The 14,802-nt window shown below is 39.6% G+C and overlaps 1 protein-coding gene across 3 annotated transcripts in view; it reads left to right on the top strand.

The window, feature by feature from the left end:
* LOC145477824 (uncharacterized) overlaps nt 1-14,779 on the top strand; it is a 16,868-nt gene extending 2,089 nt beyond the window's left edge. The window contains exons 3-8 of one of the 3 annotated variants that reach the window (XM_081455668.1): nt 1,015-1,095; nt 1,849-1,917; nt 2,097-2,165; nt 5,119-5,187; nt 5,444-5,494; nt 12,111-14,779. In XM_081455668.1, coding sequence (XP_081311794.1) covers nt 1,015-1,095; nt 1,849-1,917; nt 2,097-2,165; nt 5,119-5,187; nt 5,444-5,494; nt 12,111-12,391 — 620 coding nt within the window. In that variant the 3' untranslated portion in view covers nt 12,392-14,779. The remainder of the gene's footprint in view (nt 1-1,014; nt 1,096-1,848; nt 1,918-2,096; nt 2,166-5,118; nt 5,188-5,443; nt 5,495-12,110) is intronic. The other 2 variants (XM_081455669.1, XM_081455670.1) reach the window with 2 other exon arrangements.
* Nucleotides 14,780-14,802: the final 23 nt, after the last annotated feature.

Below are 14,802 nucleotides of genomic sequence, written 5' to 3'. Positions count from 1 at the left end.
AAATATAAAAACAAAAAGTACTAACTACTAACAATAATTAATTTTGGCTACCTTATGTATATAAAATGAATAATTAGTGTAGTAATCAGCTATTATACCTGAAACGAGACAGTTTTTACGAGGTGTTTAAAACCAGTTAAAGTAGGTTCCATTCTAAAGTTCTCAGGTAGAGAGTTCCAAATTTTGGAAGCAAAATACTTAAAAGAGTGAAGACCATAAGGAGTGAAATTTTGGAGGAAAGATGCAAATGGATAATTAAATTCCTGAGAAGACTAAAAGAAGGTCATAAACAGTGTTTTGACTTTAAAAACTTGAATTTAGTGATAAAACGAATGTGCATGTGTAATCAACTGCAAATTTCTAATGACAATTCAGTCTGTGCGACTTTATTTTAAAGTGTGAAGGTTAAATAATATGTGGAAAATTAATTGGAAACCATAGGTTACATTTAGTTCAGTTAGAATTCTACTAAAGCAATTAGATTATTTGCTCTTGAATTCTATGCAGTGATAGTTGATTAGGCCTTAAATCAGCCTCATCCACTGTCACCTCATAGAAATCTCGAACTCCTAATCTAATTGTTAAAGAGCTGCATATAATTAACAATTATTCTTTGAAATTGACGTGAATAGTGGCACAACATTTACCAAGCTGTGAAGTGCACGGCGAGGTAAATGAGTACATGTAAGAATCAAGCCACTGTAGTAGTGTCAAGTAAGGATCACGCATTAATAGTTTTCTATATTTTGGGGGCATTTGTAGTAAAACAATATCCTACTAAACCTGCAGTGATTGTTGGATCTGAATGGTTATAGCAAACTTGGCACTATACACCCAGCTTGTGGGAGCTGCTATTTATTATCTCATATCCAAAGTGCATTCATGGAATAATTGTTTATTAGTTAGACAGTGAACCAATCAGATTGTTTGAAATGCCAAGAGTGTGTTATATACTAATGATGATGATAGTAATGTATGCATTCTTCATGAGTGTGTGATTTATGCGACATGCAGGTCCTCCCAAAGTACGTGTATCTGGAGGTAAAAGGACAAAGACACAAACAAAAATATCCACACAAGCTAAAACAATGAAAGGTGACTATGACTGATTACGTCTTTTTCAGGGGAGAAGGGATGGTGCAGTGGTGGGAGCACTCGCCTCATACCAGTGTGGCCTGGGTTTGATTCCGGACCAGTGCCATATGTGGGTTGAGTTGTTGGTTCTTATCTTGCTCTGAGGGTTTTTCTCCGGGTACTCTGGTTTCCCACTCTCTTTGAAAACTACCACCTTCAAATTTGACCAGCATAGAGGACCTGCATGAAAACCAGCTAAAGCTGATGTAACTTTGTCTCTAATAAATTACAATAGACATTATTGTAATTTATTTTGTTTTTTATTGAGAACATTGCTGTATGTGTACAATATGTTCAGTGCTCTCTGCTGTAATTTTTGCACTGTTCAAACTCAATACAGTGACTAGAGGTCTAACACTACCAACAGTCATCAAAATTGTGATAAATTTCCTTGTGCTTTCCATTACAAGTTATCATGTCTGGTAATTTTAGTTCTTTACTTACTGCAGCTGTTAGCAAGAAGGACAAGGGAAAGAATCGTTTCTGTTGTTTATTGTTTCCATGGAAACATCAAATGCTGTTAAAAAAAAACGTATTTTTTACAAAACTTCAATCTATTTCCAACAACTGGTGTAATTTTCATAGTGATCCGATGAAAGGAAAATGCTTTGTATGGTTTCTGTGCTCACCTACCCAAAGTAGAATTTCACTGTGCTACTGATTGCTCTTCATTAGTTATCATGCCTGGTAATAATTGTAGTTCTTTTGTTCCAGCTACAGCTAGGACAACTGTTAGCAAGAGGGGAATCACTCAAGCTACAGTGAGCAAACAGAAGAACGGAGGTGACTTATTGATTGCTTACACATACAAAAGTCTTGGAGGGTATTTTTGCCATGATTTTATGGTGCAAAACTGGTGACAGTTTCTGTGCTCTTCTACCAAAGTAGAAGTCCACTGTGCTACTGATGCTCTTGATCTTAAGTTATTATGTCTCGTAATTGTAGTTATTTTGTTGATCCAGCTACAGCTCGGACGACTGTTAGCAAGAAGGGAAACACTCAAGCTACAGTGAGGAAACTAATGAGTGGAGGTGACTGTGATTGATTGCTACACACATACAAAACTCTTACAGGGTATTTTTTGCCATGTCGTGCAAAACTGTGCTCAACAGGAGCTAGATACAGTGGAACCTCTGATAAGCGACGCCCCTAAATGTCAAGCCTTCCTGTAGGTGGTTGCTTAGGGAGGTGGTTGCTTGTGAAAGCTTAGACCCAGTGTTAGACCATACTGGGTCAAAATTTTGCTTCATTAGCATATGTTAACTGCAGAGACATGCCATTTTTTAAATGTTTTATATTTCATGTAAAAAGTCAATTTTGAGAAAAAAACTCGCTACCTCTGACCCCATTGAGAAAAATTCTGTCACTTGTACTACCCAGGAATGCGACCTGTATTCTTGGGTAGTACAGGAATGCGACACCTTATCCAATTTCCACTCTATTATCTGTCATTAAGTTGTTGCTTATGCGGTCACTTACAAGAGGTGGCTGTTTACAAGAGGTTCTAAATATAGTGATTTGACTTAGAAAGTTTTGGTATTTTGGAAAACTGGTCGCTGAGGAGAGGTGGTTGCTTATGAGAGGTGGTGGCAACCGGTGGTTTGACTGTACAATGCATCATTGCTGGTAACAGGAGAAAACACTTTGATAATTAAAGTTCTAGAATGTTCAACCGTAGTAGAATTTGATGTTTTCCATTATGAGTTACTGGGTTTAGAAATTGTGATGTTATTATTCATGTTCTGTACTGACACAAGGTGTTTCACTGTTCTCTGTTCTCTGTTCGTTATGATTGATGTTCTTTACTGACACAAGGTGTTTCTCTGTTCGCACACTGCAAGCCTACAAATAATTTTTGTCTATAAGCAGGTCATTTGTCAGGCCAAAGACAAGTTTTGACCTGACAAAAAGCCAGTCTGGTCTGACAATTTTTTTGTCGTTAGAAATTAAAAATAAGAGACATTTGAGACAGTTTGGTATTTCAGTGTAGACCCTTCGCAAAAATGTTGGTTGCAAATGGCTTAAAAGTAAAATCAATTGAGTGTAAACTTGATACTCGCAACAGAAAGGGAACCTTTACATTAAGTCGGGTATTATTTTACAGTTGAAAATCGACAAATTTACAAACAATTGTACCCCTAGTTTGCCTTCCCTCACTTGCTCACATGTGTATTCCGTAGTTTCCCGCATATCAAGTTTCCCAGAAAACCACGGGGAAATATCCCGCTTAGACAGCTCGTCAGTATAAAAACTGACAATAACATTCAGAGACTTAAAAATTGGCTGAAATGAATTCTTCGACTTTTTCTGAAGGCAAGTTTCCCCTGAAAAGTTTCGGGGTCAATTGAATAAAAAATTTACATAAGTAGATGAAATTCGAATTGGAAGTGGTCGTGACCATAAAGCGTGACTAATTTGTACATTCACCCTTTTCACAAAAACATGTCTGTGATACAGAAACTAATTCAAAGTATATTGAACCACAGAAGTATAAAAACTTATAAAGAGCTATAAAACTGATTTTTGATCATACAGATTAGAAAAACATTTGGTTACGTTTTAGAGATTTTAAAGTTTTTGAAAGCGATTGCATTCCGATAAATGAAACATGAGAATTTGGGCTGTGTATCAATTTGCATAATATTTCAATCGGGTCAAATTGCGACTAAAAATTAATTCCACAACACTTGCAGATATTAAACTATGAGGAACGACATAAGAACTCAGATTTTTGTAGTTTTTCAGATGAACATAATTCGGACTAAATGGGGCTTCACGATCTTTCACGACACATGGCAAAATGCATAGATTAACATGTAACTTGAATAATCAACATGACATTTGAGACGACACATTGTGCGTGATAGAATTATTTCTCAGAAATGGAATAAAAACAAAACTGATAACAAAACATTTTTGCGTAGTATTGTGTGGCAGTATAACAAAATAAGTCACAAATTTCTAGTTAAAATATTTTTCATTTAGCAGAAATGCCGGGCCAGTCAGAGTGTCCGACTAGACTAAGCTTTTACCCGTCAAAACCCCAAATTTACCGGACAATTGTCCGATGACCGACTGTTACTTGCAGGCTTGCACACTGTGAGTGTCCCTCTGACTCCATGTACTATTTATACAAAAAAGAATGAATTTTGAAATGACTTTTTGATTTACATGAAATCAAAAATGCTCAGAATTTCTTTAATCTTGCATAATTATTCCACTTGTCGTGCTCCATAGTTTAAGACATTGGTGATTAAGGTCTTTTATATCACATTGCTCTGGTTCGTGCAAAATTTATCTTTTATCGATTTTCATTCATTTTGTTTATTGTTTATATGGAAACATCAAATGCCTTAAGAAAAATACATTTTGCAAAACTTCAATATCTATTTCCAACAACTGGTGTAATTTTCATAGCCATCTGATGAAAGGAAAACACTTGGTATGGTCCAAAAAACTGTATCGAGACACCTTAATTACAAATAATTTTGGTTTCTGGGCATTCTACTCTGATGGCTGCACCGTCGATTTTATGAACTTATCTACAGGTACGTGAGGCCGGTTCCTATATTTTAAGAGGTTATGCCAAACTGAAGCCACCTGCTGTTAGGACAACAACATTTGGTCCTCACTCTTTCCGCTATCTCACCTCTAATGCATCGAACAAATTACCGGACACAACTCAGAAGGCTGATACCCTTTCTATGTTTAAACACAAACTCAAACAATTTAAGAACAATAGACGATCACGGTAAATTAGTTTTTATATAAATCCATTTAAAATACTTAGTTTTTCTAGTTAATTATTAAGTGTTTTCGGAGATACTAGCACAACAGTGCTATTTTAAAAAATCCCAATAGAAATAAAGTTTATGATGATGATGATGGTTTCTGTGCTCACCTACCCAAAGTAGAATTTCACTGTGCTGCTGATGTTCTTCATTAGTTATCATGTCTGGTAATATTGTAGTTCTTTTGTTCCAGCTACAGGTTGGACGACTGTTAGCAAGAAGGGTACCACTCAAGCTACAGTGAGGAAACAAATGAGCGGAGGTGACTGTGATTGATTGCTACACATACAAAACTCTTATGAATGCTATATTTGCCATATCATGCAAAACTGAACTCAACAAGAGTTAGATCGATACAATGCAACTGAGTCCTGGTAACAGAGGAAGACACTTTGATCATGTAAGTGCTAAAACATTTCCACTGTTCTACTGATCCTATATTTCAAAAGTTAGTGCATCTAGTAATGGTGATGTTTGTTCATGTGTTGTACTGACTCTAGTAGTTTCTCATGAAACAGGTACCAAGACACCACCAGCCAAGGTAGCAAGACCAGAGAAAAAAGGTGAAGGTGAGTGGTATTTGTATGACTTCTTTATGCTGTACAGTTTTAAAGTTAAATCCACTTTCCCTTCTGTGGGCCAAATTCGAAGAGTACTGGCAGATAGAGACCAAGGCCATTCAATATAAGAGAATGAGGGCATTAAAAGATTAGATTCTATCACAAAGCAGCTGTATGGGAATGCAATTGTTTTTTTTTTTTGGATGATACATGCGATGGTTTTCATTTAGATTAAATAATGATTCGTATGTGAATTGTTGAAGATGACTCGTACTGGGTTCGCAAGGTACTGTAAAATCCTAGAAAACTACTGGAATTATAGAATTTTCTTTCAACTCAACAATATGTCAATCTATATTCAATCAGCGCTAGCATAGGCTTGTATTGCATTCCACTTGAATGTTCAGCTGAATAAAGCACTCTCAAGCTGTGACTACTGTTATAGTCGTCCTGCACCATATATGTAGTGGACACGGGGAGACGGATTACCATTTATTTTGAAAGTCATTCTACCTTATATATGCATGATAACGAGGCTAGCATGCAGCCTAGTACTGAGGCTACCTAGGCTACGATACATAACATGGATACCACTAACTAATCTCTCTCCCCTGACAACCACATCATCTCAACACTCAGTTCGTCACATATTCCAAAGTACAGTAATACGAGATGAGAAAGTTCCTCCTTTGTCTTGGGCCAGCCTACCTTGATAACCTTGATTAGCTCTTGAAGGCTGTCGTCCTTTGCTGTGTGCTGTTTGATTTCCTGGAGAGTAGATGGTTTTAGGCACGCATCCTGCATCATGTTGATGCTCTCGACGTCTGAAGCAATTGACTACCGTCGTAGGGAAGATATGCCTGGCTCAGTGCGTCAGCCAGGTACATGGTGGACCCCTTCCTATGGCCAAGGTTGATCAAGTAAGCTTGAACTCTTAGGAGCGTGCGCTGGAGCCTCATTGGTGCTAGGTGGAGTGGTTTCTGAACGATCACTTCTAATGGTTTCTGATCCGATTCCACAGTTACTTGAAGATGTGGAATTTCTCCAGTCCATAAACAACTTCAAGGAGCTCTTTCTCAATCTGCGCATAGCGAGTTTTGGGATCCCTCAGCATGTGGCTTGCATGCGCAATCGGGTTGCCGTCTTGCAGTAGGACTGCTCCAAGCCCCTTGTCTGACGTGTCGCACTGCAGAGTGACGCCCTTTGTCGTATCAAGATATTTGAGAACTGGAGCATTGGTAACCAGCTGTTTCACTTGTTGGACTGCACTGTCATGAAGGTTGGTCCAGGACCATTCTATGTCAGGGAGTGTGAGTTTCCAGTGGGGCTCATTACATCAGTGGTAGAAACTTGCTCAGGTAATTTTTGAATCCAATGAACCTTTGTACACTGGCCATATCTGTTGGGGTTGGCGTCTCCAAGACAACCTTGATCTTTGCTGGATCTGCTGTAAGACCATCGTTCGAGATCAGATGACCCAAGAAAGGAACTTCTTCACACCGCAGTTTCACTTTGACCTTGTTCAGCTTGATATTCTGCTCATGGCACCTCTGCATTAGCGAGCGCAGATTTCGATTGTGATCTACTGGTGCTTCATCTTCTGTGGAGCCTTCACCAAAAGCCAGGATGTCATCGTGAATGGTGCAGACGCCCTTTAAGCCCCCTAGGGCGTGGTTCAGTCTCCACTGAAACTCCTCTGGAGCAGTGCAAAGCCCGAAGGGAAGACAACGCCAACAAAATCATCAAAAGGGTGAATTGGAAGTTGTAAGACATGAGCTGTCATTGTCAAGTTCAACATACCAGAATCCATTCTTAGCATCTACGGTTGAGAACACTTTTGCCCTTGAAAGCTCTGGAAGGACCTGGTCTATGGTCGGGGTTGGCTTGTGGCTTCTCCTTGACACTCGATTCAGGTCTTTGGCGTCAATGCATACTCAAATTTGTCTGTTAGGTTTTTGTACAGTTACGTACAAGACTTGAAACCCATGGGGTAGGTTCAGTGACATGTTCTATGATACCAAGGCTCTGAAGACGCTCCAGTTCTTCCTTCAGTTTACCCTTGAGCACTACAGGAACTCTCCTTGGCGCATGAACCACTGGCGTAGCAAGATCTTCGACTTCAAGCTTGTACTGACCCTCCAACTTTCCAGTGCCCTCGAAGACATTGGGCTAGCTTAATCCTTTAAGAGTTGTTCAGCGGTGAACTGACATCACATTGTGTTGTTGCACTCTAATCAGGTTCATATGCTGCATGGTTTGGTTTCCCAGGATCGGTACCGGGCCCTGTCACTGTCGACAACTACAAACTCCACATGGTAAGACTTGGAGTTTTTGGGGTTGAGTACCTCCATCGTGCATGTACCCAAAGGCTATATCATTGTATCATTGCACATTGTGAGGCATTTCCTGGTCAGGGTTAGTTCGTTCCTATCCTCAAGGTACTTTGCAGGTAGCAGGTTACAAGTTGCTCCATTATCCAGCTGAAACTTCACCATCAAATTTGCAAGGCTTATTGTAGCAAACAGCTTCCTCACATATTCATGATCACTTGCAGCATGGACACTGAGTATTACTTTTACCTCTCAACAGTTTCGTTTGTCTTCAGGTTACAGTGCTCTCTGAATGCATCCATGACCTGCTTCAAATTTCGTTTGTGTTGGGGTACTTTGAATGTCATCGTACTGTAAATTTCTTGTCCCTGACTCCCAACTAAATACAAAAACAGCTTCACCTTCGTTGAATCCTCTTTGCCACGCATTGCTAAATCCATGTACAACTCTACTTCTTGCCTCCATCTCTTCCAACTGTCAGCCAAGTCTATAGCTTCAAAATCAAGTGGCGCTGCCAGTTTTAGCTGAATTATTCTATCTTCTCTGCTGCCACTCGGCTGTCCTTCTTCCGCTGATCCTTCCGTTGTAGGCATTCTTATTGGGTCCATAGGATCACTTCTGACACCATGTTTCAACAAGTGGACAGCAACGTACCACAGGAACAAACCAACTGTTTATTTTGAAAGTCATTCTACCTTATATATATACATGATAACAAGGCTAGCGTGCACCCTAGTACTGAGACTACCTAGGCTACCATACATAACAGGTGTTATATCTGGTATCGTTGGGACGTCATGCAGGACTCTCTTTGGTTTTCCTTAGGTGCTAGCGGTTCCTTCTGTATGTCTCTCTGTCAGGCGTTTCCCCTACATAGGATGTCTCGTCTAGCCGTGATGTGACTATGCCTTTCTTCCACACCTTAGTTTCATTTGTACGACATCTCCTTCTGCAAGGGTGGGCAAGTCATGAGTGTGTTAGTTGTAGTATTTGGTTATTTCTCCGTCTGTTTGTGGTGGGAGGGCTTTCGTCGTGGGAAGGAGTGTTCATGTTCTCCTGTTTATTAAGCTTTTCACGTAGGGGCCAAACCACCCCCCTAATGTTTCATGAAGGCTATATTTGCTTGGTTTATATATTTCTGAACGAAGTTGGCAGATGAGCTTTCTTTGTTCTCCAGTTTATTTTAATTTGGAAGTTGTGACAAAATGTCAGATTATGACATCATAATTGATGACGTCACCAAAACGTGCTATAATTTTTTGTAAAATCTGATAAAAAGATTATGTCATTGGAAAGGCCTTGACTTGAGGAGTAAAATGCCGGAAACCGTTTTTTGCTATGATGATTTTTCGAGATATGGTAAGTTAAATATTTCTTTGTTGTCCGCCCCAGAATTTGCTTAACCATACTGTCCTTCTTAAGTCAGTCACTCTGGTTTATTTTTTTCATTTTTATTCTAGGAAGGCTAATAATCTAGAAAAGTAGAAAGCTTGATGATGTCAAAAATCGTATGGTTTTAGAAATTTGATTTTCGGCTTTGTTAGGATGGTGTTAACAGTAAAAAAACGGGTGACGTCACAGGTTATGACGTAACAAAACTAATTTTAATGCAATAACACTAGAGGGATAATTTTTTATTCCGATTTTCTTCTTTATTTTTGATTTAGTCATCTGGCACATCACATGTGCAACATAGATGCATTTGCTGGAACAAAATTACGGCTCCAATTTGGGGATTTTTCTCAAGGGGGGACCCCATATTTTCCAGAGTTATTTTTCATATTTAAAAATGCCATATTTCATTTAATTTTTGTGATATGGACAAAATTTTTTCAGGTTTCAACTCCCCTTGATGTGCTCATTCGAACACATTGTAAAAAATATGCGTATTAAAAACCTCAAAAGTGGCAAAAAATATGATGTCATCACTGTGATGTCACAACTTTGACATTTACTGACATTTTTCACATAAATATAATTGGCGATAGGTCTCCTGCTCATCTGCCAAGTTTGGTGTAGAAAGAGTCAATACTTTTCAAGTAATGCGAAATAATGTGAAATACCCAAGAACTGACGAAACATTTGGGGGGTGGTTTGGCCCCTACGTGTTTTAACAGGGCTTGACTCCATTCCTTGGTTCGCCGTGTTGGAATGTTGAGAATAGCAATGTAAGGGTCCATTCTGGAATCCAGGGCTTTCCGGATAAGGTTCTTTGCTGTTTTCACTGCTGATTCCACTTTCCCGTTTGCTTTACTGTTGCCTGGGTTGTTGGTTCTGTGTTCGAAGTCCCATTCTTTAGCGAACTTGGTGAACTCTGATGAGGTGAACTGCGGGCCATTGTGACTGATCTGGCAGTCAGCGCAACCACACCGTGCAAAAAGGTTTTTGAGTTTCAGGATTATGGCTACTGAGGTAGTACTTGTCAGGCAGTCATCCTCCCAAAAGTTGCTATAGTCCACAGTTACCATAAATTCTTTCTTGTTTAGCTCGAGACTCCTTCTGGTTGATGTTGGTTTCATACTTTCGGCAGTTTTCACAGGACGCGATTATCTCCTTCACTTCAGCTTTCATACCGGGCCAAAAGATGGTTTCCTGTGCTTGTCGTAGACAGGATTGAGCACCGGGTGTGGTGCATGCAGCTTTTGCTTCATGTCACGCCATAAGCTGTCGCTTAGGTGTTGTTATGTGTGATGGCCTTTGATCGCAGTGTTCTGGGCATCCGTGCAGAATGACGTTCTTGAGGATTCGCAACGCTTCATCACTCTCAGTAGCCTGTTGGATCTCTTGAAGTCTCGAAGTGGGCTCAGGGAGAAATGCTGTTGTGTTGATGTGTTCAAATTCAGCTCCAGTAGGGTGGGTGGTGGTCGACAGGTATGCTCTGGAAGGGGTGTCAGCTAGGTGTAGGTTCTCTAAGGTGAAGCTCTCTGTAGGTTGGCTAACTCACTTCTGAAACATTTGGGTGAATGCTGACAAACCAAATGGAAGTCTTCTCTCTCTATACCTGCTGAAAGGGGTTGCAAAGGTAGTGAGTAGACTTGATTAATGATCAAGGACGCAATGCCAGTAACCTGCAGTCAGGTCAACAGTCAAGAATATCTTCGTTCGCGCCAGGCCTGGCATTCAGTCATCCAGGATTGGCAGCTGGTGTGTTTCTCTCTTGAGGACTTGGCTATTTCCACACTTTGATCACAAATTATTATATTTGGTAAGATCTTACAACCTATGAAATGGCTAAACATAATTTTAATAAAGTAACAGGGTTAGAGCTCTTGATTTAACTTCATTTGTTTGCTAATTCAAATAACCAAACATTTTGGAAACATTGTAAAACAATGTTCTGATAGCTAGAGGAATAAAATTTGCTGTCAGACAACAGGAAATGGCATCTCAGAGGGTTTAAAAATTCAAAATTTCCTGCATGCCCCCAGACCCCCCTAGAGGGGAACGGGAGCTTCACTTGTTCCCAGAAAGAGCTTAACTCTTCCAGATTCATTCTCCTGCTACTTAACACTACTCTCCTGCTACTTCAATTGTGAATTAACGCCCAAGTCGCTAGTGGAGGGAAGGTGCCTACGAAGCCCGGGGGCTGCAACCCCAGTCACATCCCCAAGGCGCTAGAACGCCCGACCGGCCTGTCCAACCCGCAGCCAAGCCACGAGCCCCCCGCGCCAAGCCCCCTACAGGCACCCGTCACACTCAAGCCAGATGGCATTGGTGGAAAAAAAAAAAATAAATAAAATGCTGAAAAGAGGGGGGGGGGGGGAGGGGATAGGGAGGGAACGCCGAGAACCACTAAACTATAATTCAATCCACAATGCCACACTAACAGAGCGATGAACACACTGCGAGCACATGGGACAACAACACGTATTAACGAAAAATACCGCTGGACAATGTCAGCCCCAGGGCTCTCACGACCATATGACTGTTGCAAACGTTACAGAACACACCAAATGCTAAACAAACGCTAACAGATGGCCGAGGCATTAACAAACACCTACAAAAACGCTACTGACCAGACTCGCTCCTGGTCATAAACTATGTAAAATTTCATTGAACTACATCAAACGTTACAGAACGCACCAAACACTAACCAAATGCTCACAGACGGCCAAGACACTAACAACTGCCTATAAAAACGCTACTGACCAGACTAGCTCCTAGTCGTTAACTATGTTGAATTTCATTTAACTATATTGAAAACCCTGTTCAAGGCCCATGAAATGCTATTTTCAGTAGTGGAAATTCAAGCTGAGTTTTCTAAAATTGTTTGTACTGACAAACTCTTTTTCCAGTTGTGCTCAAGGAAACTGTGCCTAGGGATGAAGTATTAGAAGGACTGGGCCAGAGTATCGGCGACAAGTGGAGGAATCTTGGTCGTCGATTAAACATCGATGAATCAAAACTTGAAGGCATAGCTAAAGATTTTGAACCACTCCATGAAAAGGGGTTTCAGATGTTGAAACATTGGAAACAGAAGCAAGGTTCTGGGGCTAATTACAAGTCCTTATCTGATGCTTTAAAGCACAACCTGGTGGAAAGAAAAGACTTGGCGGAGAAGTACTGTTTTAAGTGACAGTATCCAAGTACCTAATTCTGGAAAACCAGAAAACGTTGTGTTTGTGGGGCATACTTATTTGTATCACTAGTGAAAGACGTGCTAGAATACATCTCAGACATCATACTTATGGTGTAAAATGTAGTTATGAACTATAATTTATTAATCAACATAGCCTGACATGTCCATCGCCTTAGCTTCCGCACTCAGCCTAAACCTTTTCTTGTCCACCTGAGGGTGCTAGACTTCCTGCAGTCTGCTTTTCTCTCGAACTCGTCAATGCAGTACAGGATTAGAGATGCCAAACCCTCTTCTTGTCCATAGTGCCATTTTGTGTTTGCAGAGTCGTGAAGGTAAACGCTTGTCATACCTTAAGAGAAAAGGCAGACCCCTAGCTTTCTAGCGGGCAACTGACACTTTAGGCTGACTCCGGTATCATTGTGGTACTGGTTGCTAAGCACCAAGTATGCATGCAGCGAGAATGTTGTAGGGTGTGGTCGCCGTTACAAAAGCTGCATTTATCAATGTCTGGCATATTTATCTGAACCCACTTTAATAACCTGAGCATAATTTTTTAGGTAAATGCATCAGTAACACATTAAAGCAGAAACCACAGTGTTTATAGATGTATGTAGTTTTAAATAATAAGATAGAATTATATTGTCAGAAAGGTTATAAATTGCTCCATTTTTTTATATCATGAGATATCTCGGTTTAGTTTGAAGGTTTAGTTTGATGGTTACTTGATCATAAACATTTCTTTCTTAGAGGTCTTCTCTTAAAACTTTAATGTTTTTTGGAGGTTTCTAAAAAGATAACAATTGTTTGTGTTATATGATCACAAAGAGCCTGCCCTTTAGAAGTGCATTTTTTTACCAGTAGTTTTGTCTTGTGCAAAAGCATAGTGACTTTTTACTGTTTTAGTCCTTGCTTTATATGCGTAGCCTCTTGTACTCAGTGTAAACCGCCAGAAGTAGTATAAAATACAGTTAAAATTTTAAGTAAAAGTTGCAGGAAGTATTAGTCTTTCTGGTTCCTTGGCAATTGACGATCAGAGTGTTTATAGCATTCTTGTCCTTAAAGGCCACGCTCCTATTGGTCAGCTCTTCAGGCAGGTCTGACACCGGCAGTTCGCGATTCACATACTTCCTGTCAAATCTGACAAATCTGATTGGATGGGAATACGAAACTAACACTGCACAGGCTCAGAAAATCAGGTTAGGTCAGTCGTCAGTTACCACGATTCTTGGTGCTGACGAAGAGGATTGCCTCCTCTGGGGCGAGAATGGACACAGAGGGTGAAGAACATAATGGCCAGGCCTTTGTATTCTTTGCGTTAGTTGCAAACTGGGTCATGAAGCTTGGAATCATGGAGAGAAACAAAAATTAACTGTGCTCAACTCTGACTCCTCGGCTGTAATGCATATATTTATGCATTAGCCGACTGGGAGGTCCATTTAAAAATGCTGTCCAAGGATGAACCAGTACATAGTCCATTTGTTGCATTCTGATTGGCTACTCAATCTCAATTTTCAAATTAGTATATATATGACATGCCATAGTCTTATAATTGGCTCTTATTAACCAAGCAGGTCTGTTTAGGAGAATCTTGACTGAGGTTGTGAGTACAGACCGAATGCAGTGAGGTCTGTACACACAACCGAGGTCAAGATTCTCCTATACAGACCGACTAAGCTTGGTTAATAAGATGTTTGCTATATGGCAAACAAGAAAAATTTAATTTGTTTAATGTAACTGGTGTGTTCTAGCTGACATTTTGCTTGCGAACAGCGATGAGCCAAACTTAATTCTGCCAAAGTTTTTCTCATCAGGCTTTTTGGCACTTCCATAAATAAATATTGTTAGAAAAAAATAGTCAATATTTTTGCATTTTAGTTTGCAACTTTTTCACCACAAAATGTAACTGGTCTAGATGGGAAGATCTAGACTGCTTTCAATATCGATTTCAGCCAATCAAATTCGTGAATTCTGTAGTTCCCAGTCTCTGTGAAACACAGCCATATAATATGTTTTTTAAATTGTATTATTCTTAAACACATTTTGCTTATATTTTTACTGTAATCTAATCTTACATTGTAAAGCACTTTAGAATATTTTATAATTTCAGTGTTATTTACATCTAATATTTTTATTATTATTTTTATTATTGTTTTTACTATCATTATTGTTATTGTTATTGTTATTGTTATTATTATTATTATTGCTGCAGAACTGACCTTAGGCCGGTAATTAACTCTTTTTTCCCTCTGCTTTTTACAACAAGTTTGCACGATATATCTTGTTTTACTTTGGGAGATACAATACAATTGTAAAGAAATCATTGTGTGTCCGTTTTCGCAATCACTAACTTGACGGCTAAATGGAATAAAACCATTCATGTAAATGTTGTCAGGCTGAGTTTGTAGTTT

Source organism: Orbicella franksi, chromosome 2 (assembly GCF_964199315.1).
Source record: "Orbicella franksi chromosome 2, jaOrbFran1.1, whole genome shotgun sequence".
Taxonomy (NCBI): domain Eukaryota; kingdom Metazoa; phylum Cnidaria; class Anthozoa; order Scleractinia; family Merulinidae; genus Orbicella; species Orbicella franksi.
The sequence above is the reverse complement of the archived record's forward strand: the minus strand, read 5'-3'. Positions and strand labels throughout refer to the sequence as shown.